The sequence below is a fragment of the Triturus cristatus genome, chromosome 7, assembly GCF_964204655.1.
Source record: "Triturus cristatus chromosome 7, aTriCri1.1, whole genome shotgun sequence".
Taxonomy (NCBI): Eukaryota; Metazoa; Chordata; class Amphibia; order Caudata; family Salamandridae; genus Triturus; species Triturus cristatus.
The window spans coordinates 918,809,383-918,831,476 of record NC_140590.1 but is presented as its reverse complement, the minus strand read 5'-3'; the positions used below and the strand labels follow the sequence as shown (position 1 = coordinate 918,831,476).

The following is a 22,094-nucleotide window of genomic DNA, read 5'->3' as shown; positions in this document are numbered from 1 at the left end:
GCCCTGCTGTCTGAGAAGCAAGAATGGACCAGCTTCCTTCATCCCAGGCTACGTGAGTGACTCCAAGTGCTAGTTAGCTGGCCTCCTGCTCTGGCTACCTGAGCACAACAGGCTCCTGAGACCTTTTTGCAACTGCCCAGATGACCTGCTGCACTGGACCTGCCTGGACATACAACTGTACCTGTCTGAGCCCTGCTGGCATCTACTGGAATGAGTTCCTGATCTCCACAAGGTGCTTCAAAGATCTTGGACCCTTGGTGTGACATCAGGTGAGCTCCTACTGGAATAAAAGAAAAATCCTGAAGTTTGTTCTCTTCATGACTGCGAATGGGCCTGTTCACACCAAGATCTTGTTGCCCACAAACACAAAGCTCCAGTGAACCAGACTCTTCACACTACAGTGACTGCCATCAGTGGCCAGCAATGCGAGATCTGCACTTCGCACTACAGCAGCGACAACCTTCATTTACCTCGATTGAGAAGCTCTAGCAACAACTGTCCATGATGCCAGACAGGATCGTTGTGTTACAGCAATGACTGTCCATGACGCACGGCCTGCTCTTTGAGCTACAGCAACGACTATCCACAACTCTCTCCCTGCTGCTAGCAGCCTCCTTTGCCATGAACTGGACTCTTCATGACAGACTTTGAGACAGTAACTTTTTCAGTGGGACTAACCTGCTCTCTGTATCGGACCTGCACTCCATCGCGGTCAGCCTGAACTTGTGAATTTCAACTGCTCTTAAATAACCAGATCACTGTAAGTGGCAATTTGTGTTTTTAGGCACTATGCGTAGCTTAAATCTTCCAAATTGCATAGCTCTGGTTCTATTGATTGAATTTTTGTCATGTTTGTGTTAAATAACTTATTAAAATGTACTCTATTTTTAAAACCTTTGTGTGGGATTTTTCTTGTGTGATGTTTTCACTTTATTAGTGATTAAGTGCTGCATAAGTACTTTACACATTGCCTCTAAGTTAAGCCTGACTTATTTTGTGTAAGCCAGATGGATAAACCCAGGTTAATTTACCCTGACAAGGACTGTGGCTGTTTCTTGAGAAGGGCTCACACCCTCTTCAACCAACAACCCAATTTCTCACATTGGTTTTCTGAGGTGGGATTCCGTACTTGTGTTTGTGCTGTGCTATTCAGTGATTATAAAATAATTTGATGCCAGATTCAATCTCTATTTCAATTCTCCTTGATTAGCCACTTTTGCTTTTTCCAAATTCACTTCTATTTCACCTGACTTTGTGCACCTGTGACCCTACCTGATGCAAGCATGGAGTTTGAGCTCAATAACTCGGAGAACTACACTATGACTGAGCTCAAGAAATTCTGCGGAGACAGGGGACTTCCGGAAAATAGGAACTCCAAGACGCAGGAGCTCCAGAAGTTCCTGCTTCTGGAGGGAGGCCTGCCAGTTACAACCCACAGAGAAGGAGGAGGTGGATGCTAATGAGGAAGAGTAGGTGGACATTGCGGGGTAACAGGAAGATGAGAGGTAAGGAGTGACAGCTCTTGATTTTGGCCTAAAAGGAGACAATCCCCTGCCAGATTTGTGGTAGTCAGCAACCTGTCCCCAGAGGAGCTGGCGGACAGGAAACCAGAAAGAGAATTCAGGCTGTAGCTGGGCAAGTTAAAATTGGAAGAGAAGCTTGCTCTGGAGGGAAAGATGCTGGCTCTGGCGGAAAAGAGGCTGACTCATGAGAAGAGCCTAAGAGTGTTGTACCTTAAAGCTCAGAATGCATCAGAGTCCAGTAGAAATGGTGCTCATGATATATGAATGTCCATGTAAACAGGAGGGTCCCAAGGACCACGTGCCTGACCTTGCTGTGGGGAATTGCATAGATAAGTAGTTTAAGGTCTTTGAGGTTGCTCCTGATATGCACAGGGTCCCTGAGTAGGATTTGCGAGCTAGTCTCCGGAGGCACAATCCCAGAGAAGGGAGGGATGCACCGTTAGCACTCTGGAAAGGGGACAGGATGAGGTATCCCATCATGAAGGACACTTCATGAAGGGATATGGTCTCACCCCAGGGAAGTATAGACAGTCATTTAGGGCCAGTTAGAAATTACCCCAACAGATCCATCCTGCAAAGGCTGTACCATTTTTTTTCCAGGAAGCATATGTTCAGTGATTGTTTTCCAGAGCTGCACCAACACCTAGTGGATAGTAAGCTCATTGATCCCAGGGAACTTGCTAAAGAGTCGGATCACTGCTTCAACACCAGGGTTCACAAGAAGGTTTCAGGGGGGATCACCCAGAGGTTTGATAGGGGCTCTAACAGAAAAAGAGGGGGAGAAAACAAAAAAATAAGGTGTTGTCTACAGGCCCTCAAAGGGAAGATAACCAGTCCCAAACTGATCAAAAGAAAATAGGGTTCTTTTAGAAGAAGAAAGGGAGATTCATCCCCCAGTGCACTGAGGGCTACAAGTATGGGCACATGAAGAGAGATGCCAAATGCCTCAAAATGGCACAGTCCCCCATTGATCGGGCAGACACTGAGGTTGGCCAGTATAGCTCTTGGAGAGGAGGTAGCCCAAATCAACATTGGGAATGGAACAGAGGTTACCTTAGTGTCCCTGGTTACCAAAGAGATGGTATTTAAAGCCCAAATGCCTCCAAATACTTCTAAAATACAGCTGTTGATCACCATCAATGGGCAGCGGGTGGAGGCCTCAGTGACACATTAGCCAGTATGACTACTGTAAGATGTCATCTGGAGTCCTCAGAGTCGGTCATACCAATTACAGTCCACCAGGTTATGGGCACAGACAACTGAGATAGTCATTAACGCATGGTTTTGGTTACCTTGAAGTCAGGGGGGGTCTCAGGTTCTCTAAAAGCAGTTGTGAGTCCTGCCATGCCTGTTGATTGTCTGTTAGGCAAGGCTCTGTAACACACTGTCTGGAAAGAAGTGGAGCTCAGGTCACACTTGGAGATGTTAGGGCTGCCTGAGTGGGTCTTCATGAACACATGGTCCATGGCTGCCCAAGCGGTGAGTCAAGAAAGCCTGGGGCCTGGAAAAATGGCCGATGATGCTGCAAAAAAGAAGGAGGGCAAGTGGTACTGGAAACCAGCCCCTGATACTCACACCGTCCAGATTGAGTGGGCACCTTAGGAAGGTGCCTTGGAGTCTGATGGGGAGGATATTACTGCACTGGGAGAGACGCCTGAGCTTGTTAGATGGCAAGTTTTGGGTGGGCACACCAGGGAGAAGTTCTGCAAAATACATACGTGCCCAATTCTAGAGGTCTTGACGCGGCACATGAAATTCCCTCATCTATTAGAAGAATGAGTTCTTGTACAGTGAGCCTAAGGCTCCCGAGCATGAGGCAGGCATGTGCTGGTGGTCCCCCAGTGCTCTAGAGCCTTCCTAATGTGGTGGAAAGGGTCTGACAAGGAGGGCTAGCTGACACAGAACCTCATTCAGCCAACTACCAAGTAACTGGTACTCAGCTATGCTCGGGAGTGAGAGTGTTAAGGTGTGTGTGTGTGTGTGTGAGTCCCCACAAGGATGGTAACACGTGTATGTGTGTATGTGTGTGTACGTGAGTATGTGTGTGTGTGTCTCTGTGTGTAAAGGTGCATTTCTTTATCTATGCTATCTATTCTAAAGTAGGAGCAGTCCTCTTTATAAAGTCAAATGAAAGGCCACCTTAGAGTCGTGGCTAAGGCAATGCTTAATGATTCTATCCATCAAAGGTATTCAGAGACACAAGGGTCCAATGCTAATCAGGTCAAAAGATAGCAAATATATAGATATATTATTTCCATATGGATACAGAGTTATGGCACAACTCAGTTCTGAACTTGTATCCAAGGAGAGAACAGTATTGTTAATCTTTGTAAGATCATTTAAATCTGATTGGCTGTATGGTACATGCGTGATCAATTAATTTGAAATCCATCATCCTTTCATTTAGGGTTTCTAAGAAAACTTCCATTGCAAAATATTTACCCATATGCAAATTTAGCAATTTTACATTAACCCCTTCCATGCCCATGACGGAACGGTTCCGTCATGAGCATCGGTTGCGCTGTGCTCATGACGGAACCGTTCCGTCATGGCCCCGCCCGCGCTCGAACCCTTCAGCACCGCGGGGGAATTCCCGCAGCGCTGAAGGGGTTAACATGTGTGTAAACAGTGTATTTGTATGTTAACCATTCTTTTTATTTCCACTGAGAAAAATATTTTTTCCTTGGGAGCAATCCATTTCCCTTCAGTCACAAACTCATGGGCATTTCCTGCCCTTCTCCTTCGTTAAAAATATATGCACACCTGCTTTTGACAGGAGAACATCTGCAGCAGGTTTCAGGGTGGATAATTACCTAGAAACGTTTGTGATTACTTACAAATTGGATATTTTATCCATCACCATTTGGAGCTGTCTCCATTCTAGAATATCCACAAACTGCCTCTCTTAGTATTTTAATGCACAAGTGAAGTAGCACTATACTGGTGTATTTCAATGTGCATAAAATTAATTTAGAAATCCAAAATGAACCCAATTTTGAATCTGCACTCATAAATGAAGCTGCTTATGAAACTACATTTAACTTAGATGCACAGATACCTATGTGAATCTGTCCCTGTAATATTAACTGTTTCGGAAGGTAACAAAATCATAGTTAGATAAAGAGTGTTATTTACATCTCTTGTAGCTTGTTAGACCTGGCCTCCTTGGTATGGTTTTCCCTGACTTTTTTTGCCTTCTGACCTCCTGTTTTGCTGGCTTTAGGACTCTGAGCACTTTACCACTGCTAACCAGTGATAAAGTGCAAGTGTTCTCTACTTTAAAAATGATAACATTGGCTTATCCACAATTTGTATATTTAATGTATTTACAAGTTCCTAGTAAAGTGCACTTCATGTGCTACTAGTGGGCCTGTGGCACTGATTGTGCCACCGACTTTAGTAGCCCTTTAAACATGTCTCAGGCCTGCCATCACAGAGCCTGTGTGTGCAGTCTTTAACTGTTTACGCCCACCTGGCAAATCAAACCTCTTGCCAGGCCTAAACCTTCCTTTTTAATACATATATCACCCCTAAGGTAAGCCCAGGACAGCCCAAGGGCAGATTGCAGTGTATATAAAAGTAGGACATGTATCTTTAAGTTTAACATGTCCCAGTAGTGAAAAAACCCTAAATTCCTTTTTCACTAATGTAAGACCTATCTCTCCGATAGTTTAACATTGGGATTACCTAATTACATTTTATAAGTCTAATTCTCAATGGGGAAGAGATAGGACCTCTGAGTTTGTTATCTCTAAAATCACAATCTAAAATCCTAACTTCTGGTGATGTAAGATTTTAAATTTGAATTATGAGCATGGCACTTTTAGAACCTTTGCATCTTCTTACTTTAGCTATATGGCATCCTCTACCTGTCTGTATACACGTCTTGGGTGGGTGACAGCTGGGCTTTGTGCATTCCTTCCAGACAGAAAGGGACTGAGGGGTGAGTGATGGGTAAGCCATATCCTGATGTGCCATCCTAGGCAGGACTGGAAGGAGGGGCTGACACTTACATCTGAATAGGCTGAGTCTTGTCCCCACACAAAGTGCTGCATATCCCCCTGTAGTAAGTCCAGATCCAGGGTAGGAAGGGCAGGGACTTTGCACTTCAAAGGCCTCTGTTTGAAGTCTCCCCCACTTCAAAGTCACAACTGGATATAAGTGCTGGCCCCCTGACACCACCAACTCAGTGCATGTCTGGACCTGTGGATACTCTGCCAGGAAGGAGAGCCATTGTGCTGTTGAAAGGACCGTCCCTCTACTGGATTCTGTTGGACTCTACTCTGCTGACCTGCTTCCTGCTGCCCTCCTTCCCTGGGAGTGAGAAGGACTGGACCTGCATCTCTATAACCCAGAACGAAAGTGACTCCACAGGCTTGCTGGCTTACCTCCAGTTAGAAGTCCAGTGAACTTCAGTTCACTCATTTACAGCACCTGGACTCAGCCATCTGAGAGTCTTGCCCTGCAAAGTGGTGCCAATCCAAACCTGGGAACTTGGAAGTGTGTATAAGGTGCTGCAACTACCAAAATCGAAGAATTGCCATCGTTGCATGGCTCAGAAATAGTGCATCAGTGTTGAAACATCTCCCTCAAAGCCGATGCATCACCGCTGGTACAAGGACTGAAGACACTGTGTCATTGACTGCGCAGCCTCCAGTTCTCAACGCATCTTCACCCTGTGCAACTCGACGATGATGCATTGCCTACAGCTTTGGGTTCGACACAGGCGCATCTCTGATTTGCGTGGCTCAGAAGCAATGCATCGCTTATATCCGAAGTGATCGACACCGAAGCCTTGACTCACCTGCTCCACGCATTGGATTTGCGACAAAACGAGGTTGGCCCCTGAATTTTACCCGCTCTCCATCGCGGTCAGCCTGAAATTTTGGACTTGACCTGGTCTACCATGACCAGATAGGCTCAGTTGGTGCTGTATGTTTTTAAGCACAGTATTTCAATACATTCTTTAAAAAAATCATAATTCCGGTTATACATATTGTATTTTTGTCATTTTGGTCTTGTTTTGTTCATTAAATTAAGCTCTATATTTCTCATCAGGCATGGTATCCTTTTGTGTGTTCCCTGTTTTACTGTTTGAACTGTTGCACAAATTATTGTTTCTAAAGTTAAGCCTGCCTGCTCCATGCCAAGCTACCAGAGTGGGAGCACAGGTTAATTTATGGTGTGAATCTGACTTACCCTGACTAGGATTGTGGTTCTTGCTTGGACAGGGTGTATACATCTGCCAACCAGAAACCCAATTTCTAGCATAGCTCATTTAATGTTTTTGGTTCATGTGTGAACTGGCCATGACCTGTGAGTGCTGTGTTTAGGGTTTAAAAATGGTTAGATTTTAGGGTGTCAGTAGACAGATCTAAAATTTGAAACTGTACTGGTTATTATGGGGGCTGCTAATTGTATAATGTCTCAGATTTAGCTGTTATTTTTAGGGTTATGAACCACTACCTTCTGGCGTACTGTGGACAAGCCATACATTTCTAAGGAAAGACACTAGGAAGGAGTAATAGGTGGACATAGAAAAAGTTGGATCATTCACAAATATCTCATTCTGCAAGTACATGTTGCTACCCCAACAAAAAATAGGAGTTAATGTGAGTTTGTGGTCTGAACTGATATATAGTATACCAATATTTCAATGATGTCTTGAGGAAGGGCTTTCTGTACCTCGAAAATGAATTGCAACATGTGGTATGGCACATTTCTTCTGTAATCATTCATGAGGATTGATCAGCTTTCAGATATTTGTCAGGATTACCTATACAACAGCAAATGTATGAAAGCCTGGGAAATGTTTCATTAACAAAAAATTTCAACCAAGCACTTGCAGGTTCCATTGGTTTTTCAATTATGTTTTACAAGATCAGTTGTCAGTTTTTCTTCAACATTGCAGTATACAGATGATTGTAGGATATTTATTCTATTCGTTTCCATACTGTAAGGACAGCTGAACCAAAACCTCTGCTGTATAGTGAATGCTAGAGGTTTGGAGCACAGACTCTATTTACATCACTTTTTTCCAAGTTCATCAATCAGGAATACAGATCTTTCGCTTTACTGCCACTTGTTACACTCAGATCACGTTAGAAAAAGCCAAATACATTGTGGAAGCTGATAGATTTTGGTGGCAATATGTTTGTAAATATGTTCTAGAGTAAGATTTTTAAGATCGATAAATTGGTTAAAAAATCACAAAGTGATTAAGCAGTGAATGTACAGTGTAGAATAAATCTCCCTAATATACTAAATAGTCTGAGCATTATGCAGTAGTATGAATTTTAAAAAACACTACCTATTTGTAATCCAAATCTGAGCAGGGGGTAACAATTCGATTTTTAGACACACAAGCTCATTTAATACACCTCTTCTTTAGCCTTCCAGAAACATACAATGTTACTAAAATTAAATATATTGGAAATGTCTCAGTTTGTGATGCAGTGATAAAAACACATACATTAATCTTCTTAATGTAAAATAAGATTAATAATTCCATGTAACTAGGGGGCTCATTATGCTGTCGGTCGGTCGGACACTGGAACTGCCCGACCGTAGGTCGGCGGTTCCAACAGCAGAATTTGAATGTGAGCGCCCTATTGGTGGTCAAAAAATTAATTTTTCAATGGCATCTTGTGCAGCAGGCGGAAAAGGAACACAGCACAAGCTGTCATTGAAAAATGGATGTTCTTAAACATCCCTGCACCGTGTGGCAGCACACACGGTGCAGGGATGTTAAGGGGCACACCATAGGTGCGCCCAAGGTCCAATAGCAGAGGGCCATGGGAAAGGAGCCCAGCTGAGGGCCCCTAAAGTCACTTTCTGAGTGCCTTCTATGTCAGAAAGCACCACCATGGGAAAGCATCATCATAATCACAATGGCGAAGTCGAGGCTGGCTCCGCCATCATTATGGGATTATGATGGCTTCTGACGCTCAGATGGGCTCCTTGAGCCTGTTGGAAGTGTAGCAGACGGTCCCTCCACCCGATGGGCAGACCACAGGGGTAGCGGTCTGCCCGACATTCTAATCGGGCCCAAGGTGGCTATACTCTTTTTGTAGAACAAGTCCATATTTTCCTCCCAATATAATTTTGACAAATCTGTATACTTATCTTACTCTAACAATGATATGCATATATGTAAACAGTAATCTAAATAAATAATGAATATGTAATGTAAATGTGTTGGTGTATTTTTCCACAAGGTGGTAACTGATGATACATCTCCCATCTTGGTGTGGTGGTTGAAGTGAGAAATTCAAAAAGCAAATACAGACAATTTATAAGTAATTAAATATTCCTGTTAATGCAATTTTTTGTTTGTTTCTCAGTGTAGAATATGATTTCAGACAACAAGAAGGCAGATTTTACCCCGTTCTCAAAACACTGGATCAAGTGGAACAATGCTCAGTTTTAGACCCTGTACAAAAATCAGTACCTGATATTCCAATGCCTGAGAAAAAGGACATACAAAGGAAAGCTAAGAAGATGAAGAAGAAATGCTTTTGGTGGCTCTAGCTTTCACATAAGAGGTTTAACAACGGCTCTAAACATGCTACTCCGAAGGCTGAAACAAACAATCAACCATTTCAACATTTCAGACTGTTGATAATCAGAAAAGAAAAATTTCAATCACTAAACTTAGTACATTGACTCACATGAGAAAAGGTGTCAAATTAAACTCAGTTGATGTGTGAAAATAAATGTGATGCACAGTGAAGACCATATTTTACAATCATTTTTTTATAAATCTATTCAGAATTATAACTTATATACTATTAAGCTTTTGTGATATTAAAATTTTATTCAAAATAATTTAATTTCTGCTCATAATGTGGGTTATGTGCGCAACAAGCAGGTACATCTGGTGTTCTGGAATTCAAGGACAACACGTATTCAAATATAGGGCATGAGAATGGATTGATTGAAAAAACGTATCGCCACATTGGGGATAAAGATACAAGTTGTTCCAAATTTTCCAGGGAAAGGGATGAAGTTACTTCACTGTGTTGGATTTCTATGTAAGCATGAGTCATATGTTTCAAATTTGCCAAAATCTGACTATATTCAGGTGAAAAGTAATCAAGAATGTTAATTAACAGAAGTACATTCAAACCTCCTTTGTCTAGCAAACTAGTACAGGCTAGTTAATATGTATGATAAATTCACTCTTTTTTACAGGTGTCCCATAACTTTTAGTGCAGAATTTGTCACCAGGTGATATTTTCAAATTTTCAACTGAATTAGTTGCAATGAATTCCAAATATCACCTGCAATATACATATCACTATTTCCTAATTAAGCTCCTTACTGTGTAGAGGTGTTAATGTATGTCTTACACATATTGGGCACTATCATAGATTTTGAAATAAAATGTAGAAATTATACATTACCATACATTGTACGCATTATACTAATTTGTAATACGATTTAACAATAACAAAAGTAGTTTTCTATATTCATTCAGAATTATTCAGCATCATCTGAACATGTGATTTGATTGAACTACATTCAAAGTTAAATTGGTTTGCATAGAACATTGAATTTGCTCGATACTGGCAGCGGATAAAAAAAATAACATCAAAGGATTGTTGTACCTGAAAAATAGAAATGACGAGGTAATCAATGAGTGGTAGGTGAATGTGTACAGTACCACCATCACAAAAAAGTTACTGTTGCACTGATGCCACTTTATTCAATGCTTGCAACCTGTGATCGTTGATCAATTTGAGCAGAAGAACACCCAAGCACATGAACAATATGCAATTTCTGATACCATCAGAAGACATCTCAAAGAGTTACCCAATGGTCCAGCTAAAGGAATCTTGACTACAGATGTGCAAACACTTTTTTATTGGCATGCCTTTGAAAAGTTTTAGAACATGGGCTATTTTTAGAGTTTAGGAATTTAAGACTTTTCTGGGTTTACCTTGCATATAAAAGTAACTTTTACATCTGAAGTGAAAATCTTACCTTTAACCAAACTGAGCCAAGATGAAAAATAAGTCTGTCTTCAGAGTTTATCTTTTTTGGAGCTATTCTATGCATTATGGTAAATGTATACAGGTTTTGTTTGCTTATGCTTATCTTTTGATGTACCTTTTAATTCAGAATGGAAATGTAGAGGAAAACAACACTAAGACCCTAACCTAAAATGCAATTTGCACATTTTACTTCAACCTAGGTGTAAAAATGGCTTTATTTTGGAATGAAAATAAAACAAAAACATGAACAAAAGTAATAACAGTATTTCCTCAGTATTACACCAAGTGCAGGAGCTAGATATTTTAGGGAGCAAAAGCTTGCAAGACAGTTGAAGAAGCATACTCTTATGAGTTTGTTAGTATTCACAATTTTTTCCACGTCACATCCCCATCCTTAATTCAATCAGAAATGTACTTCAAATGAACGCACTAGTAAAATATATCCAAGTTTGATATGCGGCAGAAGAATTCACATAGTTGGTGGGGGCAGAAGGGTTTCCCTATTGGCAAATATATTTTTCATTTGGGGAAACATATTTTCATAGGTACCATATGCATTTATGTATCAGTAAATGCGTATGCAGGTGACTACTCCAGGCAAGCTATGATATTGGCAGGACACCTTTAGTACTCCTGGCAGGAATTGTTAGAGAATTTGTAAGAAGGTGAAAGTTCTCTCCAAATGCAATGCTAAGATTTTAGATTTACAAAATATTTTGAAATCAGACCCTTTTCTCATCTAGATGTACCTATTGTTAGTGTTAAATAGGTATGTATGCAACATGTTTTTACTAAAGTCATACGATTCTCATAGATGAGGTGAAGTCAAAAAAACTTTGCATACTTGTGACATTTTCCATAGCCTTTGAAAACATTTCCATTTCAAGGAACTAGAAACAACTTCACTTCCTGCATGACTGAAGTGGCCATCTAGGTGAAGCCCAACTGTCTCAAACTGAACACTGACAAGGCGGAGGTAATGATCTTCAGAAATTACACCTCCCACTGGACTCCATCTGCTGGCCTATAGCCATTAGTCCCACCCCCAACCCAGCCCACAAACAAGAAAGCTTGTGATTATCATTGACAACTGTTGGAACTGACCCTTTCTCCAGGGTCACCCCTAAACTGTTTGCCTTCCTCCTCCCTTTTTTGCTGAATTACATTTTGTTGGCTAAAGGACTCTGGGCACTTTCCCGCTGCTAACCAGTGCTACAGTGCATGTGCTCTGTCACTAAAGCATGGTAACATTGGCTAATCCACCATTAGTATATTTGATTTACCTATTTGTCCCTTTATCTGCCCAGGGCATATAAATGTATGCTACTAGTGGGTCTTCAGCACTGATTGTGCCATCCACTTTAGTAGCCCTTTAGACAGGTCTCAGACCTGCCACTATGTGCGTTGTTTTAAACTGTTATTTCGACATTGCAAGTTAACCCACTTGACAGGCTCAAACATACCTTCTTTATTGATATAATCAGCCCTAAGGTAGGCCCTGGACAGCCCTAAAGGCAGGGTGCAGTGTATTTAAAAAGTAGGACATGTACTTTTGAGTTTTACTTGTCCAGGAATTGAATGACACTTACATTTGTTTTTCACTACTGCAAAGCCTTTCCCTTCCATAGTTCAAGTTCAAGCTTATTCGCCTAGTTATTTAAAACCATTACAAACCAATAAAACCATTAATACATTGAGTGTTCAAATACAAAATTGCAATATTCTTTTTTTTCTCTTTAGCAGCTGAAAATTTCCTCTCTTTTTAAAGTGCAGATGCCTTGTAGAAACATGGATTCTAGCAGTTAACATTTTATAAATGAGGCAGCTCAATTATAACTAAAGTGCAAATGCTCTGTTAAGATCAACAGCCTTGAATAAGATCCACCTAGCTGAGTTATTCCTTCATGATGATAAATTGCTGTAATTGCTCTTTCACTTATTCCATTTCTTTAGAAGTTGCAATACCGAGAAGGAAGTTTTCCCTTCCTGGCCGACGATTTACCCCAGGGCTTCCTCTCCTTTAAAAGTGTGAGTGCCTTGTGCAAACATAGAGTTTAGCAATTAACATTTTTATTAATTAAGCGGCTCAGTCATGACTAAAGTTCTGTAGTGTTCAACAATCATATATCCCCCCTACAGACAAGGGGAATTGAGGAGCCGCCTAGCCAGGTAATAACCGCTTGCCTGCAGGAGTGAATATTTAAGTTTATAAATATTGATTTGAAAAGTTTTTTCCTTTCTACCATGGGCCCCTGGCACACACAAACATGTGTACTACTGATTCTCGCTTGTAACTACAGAGTCGCCACTCTTTGTTTTGCAACTAGTTTTTCCAAGTGGGGATAAGATCTTTGGTCTACAAAATGCCAAAAATGAATAGCATAAACTATCATAAAATGTATCGAAAGATACTCCTGGGGCTGCAATCTCTTGTATGAGTTATTCACTGTCCAGGCGTGATGTCTTTGTGTAAGGGTATTTTTATCCACTTTATGAGACAAAAGCTTAGTTGAAGTACTTATTGCTTGATAAAATGCAGATTTTCCCGATGTTTGCATTCCAAGCTTCTTGTACTCCTAAATCCTCAATAGCCTGGTTTAGGTGGAATGCCCAGGAGCCTTTTGCATTGATCTGTTTTTGCTCATCAATTTCCTGCCATTTCTCTCCCATAGATTAACATTAAGATTACCTTATTACTTTTTATAAGTGTAATTTCCAATTAACAACATATAGATATTTTGAGTTCGCTCTCTCTGAGCCCTGTCTCCTCACAATAGCCCTAATTACCATGTATTGTCACTCCAGTCAGTGTGGAGTCAGGACAGGGGAGGAAGTGGATTCCCTGCACTTCAAAGCCCCTGTGTGGAAGCTTTTCCTACCTTCCAGAACCAGGACACCAAACTATAAACACTGGACCTCAGACACCACCACTTCAGTACACAGCTTGGCCTGTGGGTACTCTGCCAAGAAGAAGGACTGCTGTGATGTTACAAGGACTGCCACTCTGCTAGACTATTACTCTGCTGGGCTCCTGCTTTTTTGTGCTGACCTGCTGCCTGCTGTCCTCTTACCTGGGAGTGAGACGGACGATCCCTGAATCTCTCCAATCCAGAAGTAAAGTGACTCAAGGGCTTGTCTGTTTGCCTCCTGTTCTGATGTCTCAGGGATCTAACCACCCTGCTGCAGTACCTGGACTCTGCCATCTGTAACTCTTTCCCTGCCAAGTGGTGCCAATTCAGTCCTGGGCCCTTCAAATTGGATAGAAAGGGCGTGTAGAACACTGATGATTGATTGTAAGCCCCCCGCATCTTTGTCAACATATCCAGGATTAAGGTACTTTTGTTCAGCCGGCCTCACTGGGTTCCTGTATCTGACCCGCTCTCCATTGTGGTTGCCTGAATACTCAACTTTGTCCCCGCCCAGCGCAACGAAAAAACCCATATAGGGACTTATTGCTTTTTTACTCTATTTTGCAGTTTATACTTTAAAAAAATCATAACTGGAGTTCTACTTACTGGATTTTTTGTTGTTTTGGTCTTGTTTTGTTCTTTACAATAAGCTCTATGTTACTAACCTGGTCTGGATAATATTTGTGTGGTGTTTTCACTGTTTTACTGTGTTAAGGTCTGCACAAATACTTTACACAGTGTCTCTTGAGTTAAGCCTAACTGCTTTGTGCCAAGCTACCAGACGGTGAGCACAGGTTGATGCTGGGTGTGCATCTGGCTTACCCTGACTCGGATTGTGGTTCCTGCTTCTCTGTCAACCAGAAACCCAATTTCTGACAACAGGAAACTGAACATGTCCGCCCTGGTCAACAGAGTTACTACGTCCTATTTTCACACCCGGAGGATGCTGAGATAGAGCTACAAGTGGCTACCGAAAAGTACGAGGAAGACCACACCAAAACCCTCATAGCCAGCAGACTGGGCTATGAAAACTCCCTCTACATAGGAGTCGACAAGCAACTCATGAAGAGACTACAGTCAATCCAGAATGCAGCAACCAGACTTGTCCTCTACCTTCCACGCCTAACTCTCATCACACCACACATGACGCTTCAATGGATCCCAAATACACAAGCTAGCACAATGCAAGCTCCTCACCCACACATACAAAGTACTTCATAACTCAGTCCCAGCCTTCCTAAACAGCTGCATAAATTTCCCCCAATCCTTCAAGCACCTTCACTCAGCCTGGCTTTTACTAGCACACATCCCACTCATCCACCAAAGCAGATCTAGAGGGTGAGCCTTCTCGCGAATTGCTCCTAAAGCATGGAATGACCGCACACTCCTTATCAGAGCATCCTCCTCTCTTTTGGAAATACGCAAGAATCTGAAGAACTGGATTTTTGAGTAAGTCCCCCTCCAGCGGGCTATGCTCATACATATGTGAAGTGCCATGATACCCGCATGGGTGATTTTGTTCAAATACACAGGAGATCTGTGGCTGCCATATTTGTTTAGTTTGCATTGGTTTCCCTGGCTATCAATGTCATCCTACAATAGTATCTGTGATGGGAATAGCAATGGCTGCCATAAAATATGTGACTATAGTAGAACTGGGAAGCTCAATGCCCAGCTTTCAATGTGAATGTTGACAACTGCTCCATCTTCCTAATGGTTGGGTGAGGAACTTAATTAGCTTTTGTATTCTTTAGCCTAAGAATGCTTGGGAGCACTACATTTTAAAGCCAGAACAGACTGACCTGAAATGAAATTAACCTATAAGAGGCTCATACCTTCAATTGCTTCAATCTGAAGAAACTATACCAAGTGCCCTCAAGAATCTATAACTCGTGCCCTCGCCATCGACTGCTTTTACCCTCACATATTACATCACTCATGACATTTTCAATGACTGAATTGATAACATCCCTAATGACATCTGAAATTACATAATTTGTGACTGTGCATAGCACTAATCATGGCAGTGGTGTGAGTTAAAGTTATTTTAGGGTACAAGTTATAGTTACTTGAGATAACTATGACAGCTGAATTTGTAAGGTTTTGTGCCTCTAAAATGTGAAGTAACTATAACGTCCCTGTAACCTTTAGTTTTCTAGTACATTTCTAAGGTTTTTAAACATTATTTCCTAAGTATACTGTACCTGTAATCTTTATTTTTTTCAGTGAATGTCATGTTTTTTTAAAGTAAAGAAATATTTATTTACCATATGTTAATCCAACCTTCAGCCCTGCATGCATGAGTCTGGCCACAGGGCCAAATCCTTGCATGCAGCCAACCTCACTCCATGCACCGCCTTTGGCCATTCGTGGTAGGGTGTTGGTTGCAGGTCCTGTGGCCAATCCCCAAAAGGCATTAAACCTGAGTGCAGGCATGCAGTCCCCCTCCTGAGGCTGAATTTGCCCCGGGGACCCCATCCCCAGGCCTAACACTTAAATTATGAATGAGGGGGGTACGCAGCCCCCGTTGCCAGGCCACTTTCGGACCCGTGGACCCCATCTCCCTTGGCATGGCCTTATTATAAAAGGGGAGCATGCAGCCCCCACTCCCCAGGCCAATATTGGCTCCAGGGACTCCATTCCCCAGGCCCACCAAGTAAATGGCAGGTGCCCATGAGCCCACCCAGGGTTCTTTCTTCATATTTAAAAGGGGTAGGAAGGCTTGCTGCCCCCTACCTGAACTAATTCCCTGGGACCTCATCTTCTGGGGCCTGGCCTCATTCTTGAGTGGGGGGCATGCTGCCCCCTCCCTGGGCTGATTTTGGCCCCGGTGACCCCATTTCCCAGGGCCCAGCCTTATTCTTAAGGGGGACGGAGCATGCAGCTCCCTTCCATGGTCCAATATTGTCCCAGGGGACCCCCTACACTGCGGCCTGGCTAGTATGTAAATTGGAACAGGAGGCACACACCTTTTTGTACGGGCCCGGAATATGTGATCCCTTGGACTTAAAACCAGCTTGGGAGCAGGCTGCATGGCCACTCCCCCTTCAGTATGGTGGCAGGGGATTGGGTCCCTGGGGCCTAAATCAGTCCTGGGAGGGGGGGCCACATGCTCCCTTGGGATGGGGTCCTCAGGGCCAAAATCTAACTGGTAGGGAGAAAGGGTCCCCAACTTACTCTTCAGTCCCTGGGTCTGAAATTTGCCCAGGGATGGGGCTGGGTGCCCTCCTCTGCCTTCAACATTGCTCCTTCCCCAGGGATGGGGTCCCCAAGGCTGAAATTGGCTAAGGGAGGGGGTGCATGCCACCTACTCATACAAATTGTACCTAGCCCCGTGGGATGAATCCCCATGGTTGAAATCAGCCCCAGGGTAGGGCCACATTCCCCCTCCACATAAAAAATCTATCTGACCCTGAAGGATGAGGATCCTGGGGCCAAAGCCAAAATCAGCACAGGGAGGAGGTCTCATACCCCAACCCTTTAATTGCAAGAAAGAAAACAGCCCTAAAGGCTCCCCAGGGCCAGGCCCTCCAGCCAACTCCCCACCGAAGGCCGTGCACTGCGTGGGGTTGGCCGTATGGGCATTTTGGCTGCAGGTCCTAGCTGCACCCCCAATGTAAACGGTAAAAGGCCGTGCATGGTGGGGTTGCATTTACATTTGGTAATTAAGTATTACTTTATGTTACAAAAAAAACTAGAAACTCAAGTAAACAACCAAAGGTGAACGTGACATTATAGTTAGGTGTGATAAAAGGATCTGTTGTTTTCAAAAGACAAACCTTAGAAATTCACAGGACTTATAAATCACGCTGCAAGTGTGGCGTCACCATTTGCCTACCTGATCTCCATGTTGCCCAAGCCAGTGAACAAGGGAGAAGGTTTCCTGAAACGCGTTTGGTACTTTTGGGGGCAGTAATTTGCCGGAACAGCTGTGGTTGTTACTTTGCAGTTCGCCATTAAAGAAGGAAAATAACACACTGTGTGTGGCGTTTTCATGTGGGAGCAACTTCGATTGGAATATATATATATATACACATATATATATACACACACACACACATAGATAGATGTGTTAAGTATTTTGTTAACTACTTTTAACCCCTTCGATGCTGCGCAGATTCCGCCGCTGTGCTGGCGGAATCTTGTGCGGGCGTGGTCATGACGGAATGGTTCCGTCATGAGCACAGCTCAACTGTGGGTCATGACGGAACCATTCCGTCATGAGCACCGAAGGGGTTAATATACATATAGTCATATTTTAAGTTCTAAACAAATATCTCTTTATTGACTTAGACCAGAAAATACAGTACAAATTCATGATAGGTCTCATTCCATTTAATTGTGTGCATCCTTTTGAAAACAAGGGATGGAAGGGATGTTTTATTCTGCATGTGTGTGGTCGAATATGTTGGAGGCTGTGGATTTCATGTGCTCTAAACGGAAAGATGCACAAAACCAAATTCTAGCAGTAGAAGCATTGAAATGTAGTAATTGTTAGAAGGAACCAGATTGTGCAAATGTTTGTAAAAAGATATATGAGAAGTTAAATTTCGAAGATATAGCAAGTGCCCTTCAGTCTGAGTGTATACAACAGAAAGTTCACTTACAAATGCCCTTCAAAGGACAAGGTACATGCCCCATACAACCTCTTCGGAGACAATAAGAGCTACCTGGTTGACTGGTAAATAATATATTTGGACTAAATGAGGGTTATCATTGGAGCTTTGCTTTCTTCTGTATTTATAATACAATGCAGACACCAATATGTAGGAGAAAGTCTATGCCCAGCACTGAACACAGAGATAAGACCTCAAAGCAATGACCACAGTGTGATGCCCAAACAGTTATGATGAACTCCTTCTCTGGCTTCCCAGATGATAGGAGATGATGCTGACAACCAAGTTGTCCAAATGGAGATCGAATTAAGATATCCACCGTTAAGTACCAGATATACGCTAAAGCTAATGACATGCCTTCACGATCTAAAAAGTGCACAAAAAGTGGCCCTCCCACCTAATACTGCGGTATGCTAATTGATAGGACCAACAAATGACTACAGATGTTCGGGGACACCATATTTAAGCCTGTTCTTCACTTGAAACCTAGAACCTTAATCCACTTGGCTCAATATGGCACTACCAGCTATACAACTCCCAAAATGTACTCGGTTGTTAATTGAATGCCCAGGACCGGATCATTGTGTCCCTGATGGCATGCGGGTATCTTGTAACCTTACCGATTGCCTAAACTTCCGCAGCATTGTAAAGAATTGTGAAATGAATCATGAGAACTGTTAAACCAAAGCACGACAACAAATGCCGTGAAAAGAAAATCCCTGTATACTTTGCTTTTTTCAAACGCTCCTCTTTGTAAATGCACTTGCTGAAGGCAGAATTTGTTATCTTCTGATGTCTAAGACAACACTAAGCCAATCGTATTATTTTCATTCAAGTGCCATTTCCCCGCAGAGCGTTGTTCCTTCAAATGCCTTCAATTCAAAGTTGTATCAGCGGAAGCACAGGAGGTATCTCATTAGCAGGTGAGGATGCTCTTCACGGGAGTATTTTAGTAAAGTGATGTATTTCATGATGATCATGCTTTATCAGAAAAACATGCGGCATGTATGAATAATGCATGTGATTCATAGCTGAACAAACTGTTTGAACAATATACCCATCTGCAATTTGGTATCTTATTGACAGCAATTAGGAATACAGGTTTTTCATGTTTTATTTAAACGTGTCTGCTTAACTCAGTGCTCTTTCAAAACTTTATAACAATTAACTACACTGCCTGAGTTCACTAACTCACCCACTGTATCAATATTCTAAATTCTGATTTCTAAAAGTTATTTGGTGTTCTTTACTGCATGGGATATTTATTTTAAACGTCTGGGAAGCTACCGATTGAAGTACACATTTCTGTGCCTAGTGAAAATGCAGTGGTTGTTGAAACAAAAGCATTAAATGCCATAAAATGAAATAACATTGCATAGACTGGCGTATAGGGCGTCATTAGTTAGACCAGTGCGGAAGATAAGCTAAAGTGATGAGCTCTGACCCTGATTCCACAACGCTACATTCAGCACAGAGGTTCGGCTAAAGACTTTCTTGAGTTACCATGACTCGCTTTTTGGAACCTCAACTGAGCTCAGAGGAACTGGGAGACAAGTAATGGGAAATAAAGTATATAACAACAATGATGCAAAACAACTTGAAAAAAAGCAAGCAAGGCTAAAAAAAGATTGAAGCAGAGATAGCAGAAGTGTTTAAATTGGTTATCACTGAAAGGTTGAAGTTGAAAAAGGTGGAAGAGTGACAAAAAAAACTAAAATTAGCTATGTCCTTGGAATTCATGAATATGGAGCTAAAATGATGTGTGTTCTGTGATACTAGATGCATGCTCGAGAAAATGTTTGTGTTATTCTTGGTGTTCAACAAGGATTAGCACTAGTGAAGAAAGCTCCTTTCACATTTTTGTGAAGTTCATGCAACTCTAGAGCATTTCTTTGGATATCTGATCATGAATGACCATCAACACATTCAAGACACCGACCGTGCAGGCCTACACGGACACATTCTTAAGAAAGCAAGTAAAAACACAAGTGCCCCAAGCCAGAATAGGGCTTCTTCCTTCACGAGAAGCTGTTCCAAACCAGCACCAAGCTACAGAGGACAATTAGTGCAGGATCTACCAATATCCTCGAGAAGACTTCCTGCACATACTATGCGTATGCCCTGTACTATTACCTTGGCACAACATTTATCTCCAAATCATTTACTATTTAAATGGCATCAGATCTTTCCACCAAGCAATTTCGTTCTGCCTGAAGGGGCCGGCCACACAAACTATGGCATGCGTCACAAAATTTATTTCACAGGATGATTTTCTCATGAAACAGTCCAGAACCTAAACCGCGGGAACAAGAACGGAACACGCCTTCAAACCACTTTCATGACCGGCCTCCATCCCCTATTTATTACTGGATCTAACCATGACAAATGCCAAATGCACTGCATTTAAGCAACTCACCGAACATTAAGCACACCTGATATTAAGTACTATGCCCTTTGAAACAAAACAAAGGGGTCATTACAGAATTAACATTGCCAGGACGCACTCGGACTCGGCAGCATACACTCCTCTGCCACATACCATCTCAAGCGACAATTTTTCTTTTGTTGGTTCTTGACCGGCTCCCCATTTCTACCCTTCCATGATGATTTTAAACTCTTTTCAATCTCTTTCCCTTTTTATCTTTATAGTTTATGATGTACCTAATGTGTTGATTATTTTGTAGTTGATTGCAATGGTTTTTATTAATTATGCAAATAAAGCATTCATATCTGTAGCAATGGGGATGAAAGCCTCCTTTTCATCATGGTCACCTCTTACTTTATCCCTTTTTCTGGACAGTTTTTGGCTGATAATAGCTGCCTTTGCACCGTGACACTGCTATTCAGTGCCACAGTGTATGTGCTCCGGCCCTAAAATGGTTCTGTTAGAATAAGTTTCATCCAGTTGGTCTATTTAACTCATCGGTAAAGCCATAGCAAATTGTGTGGAAAATACACCAACGGCATGGGAGTTAAATGTCATATGTGGGCTGCAGTATATATTTACACCATTCCACACACATACCAAAATAAATAGCTGCCAGAAGTGCCAGTATGCTCTGGCTGGGCTGCATTTTAAATGCATTGCAGTGACACATAGAAAAGAAAAGTGCCTTTAAAATTCATGAAAACTTTATTATAAATATTATTGTCACTTTTAAAGTGAGCTTGTCAGCCTACAGGACAGAGTGAGTTACCTATATAAACAAATGACATTCTACATGTTTGAAATAGATGCTCACATAGGAACTGAAGGATTAAAAGCTGTTTTCACAGTGTAAATATAGGCTACATTCTCCAGCTATAACTAAAATCATTATTTGTGCTTTTACATTGAGAAAATGCTAGCACCGGGAATCAAAGGTAATTGTCAGGATCGGATTTAATTGTGAAATCAGTTTTCGTACTTTTAGTATAAAAGTAGAATTATCAAAATGCCCTTTGTTTGGTCTGAGCCAAACTAGCTCTTCCACTCATTTCACTTACAGATACAAATAACATTCCTGGATGAAGTTGAAAACCCGGCCCTCAAGAGAACGATAGCCTAGTCTCTGGACCCAGGAAGGCAGAGGTGTTGTTCACAATGGAAAAGCTAGCACAGATTAGCCATCTTATGTGGCAGGAGGAATTGGTAGAACAAAGGGGAAATGACACTATATATTTTGAATTGGAGATGCCAAGTGAGGTTTCCCACATTAATTTGCAGAGTTCACCGAGATACTTAGGTGCCAACCCCAGCAGGAGGGAGAACCCAATCAGTTTGGACCCTAAAAGAGGTAAGGATACCTCATCTAAATTGGGGAGTAGTTCTAGAGAGGGCTAGATATCTCCTACTGTAAGTAGGGTTCAGCCATCTCGAATTTATGGCTTCTTGGACTTTTACTGTAAAGCAAAAAGGAAGTGCTGCAAAAGGAGGGGAGCAAGTAGGCAGGATTTGGGAGGAACTATTCTCAATTAGATGCCTAGTACAGAGTCATTTTATCATCACCTTTTGAGAAAACTCCTGGGAGAACTAAACCTGAAGGAGGCAGCCCTGCTGGAAGAAAGAAG

At 42.0% G+C, this 22,094-nt stretch overlaps 2 protein-coding genes across 3 annotated transcripts in view; one reads left to right on the top strand and one right to left on the bottom strand.

The window, feature by feature from the left end:
- The window catches only part of INSYN2B (inhibitory synaptic factor family member 2B), an 88,407-nt gene extending 79,057 nt beyond the window's left edge, over window positions 1–9,350 (top strand). Inside the window, exon 3 of one of the 2 annotated variants that reach the window (XM_085617854.1) lies at window positions 8,867–9,350. In XM_085617854.1, coding sequence (XP_085473980.1) covers window positions 8,867–9,053 — 187 coding nt within the window. In that variant the 3' untranslated portion in view covers window positions 9,054–9,350. The remainder of the gene's footprint in view (window positions 1–8,866) is intronic. The other variant, XM_085617855.1, reaches the window with a different exon arrangement.
- The window catches only part of DOCK2 (dedicator of cytokinesis 2), a 1,824,799-nt gene that overhangs the window by 927,266 nt on the left and 875,439 nt on the right, over window positions 1–22,094 (bottom strand). The gene's annotated exons all lie outside the window — the stretch shown is intronic.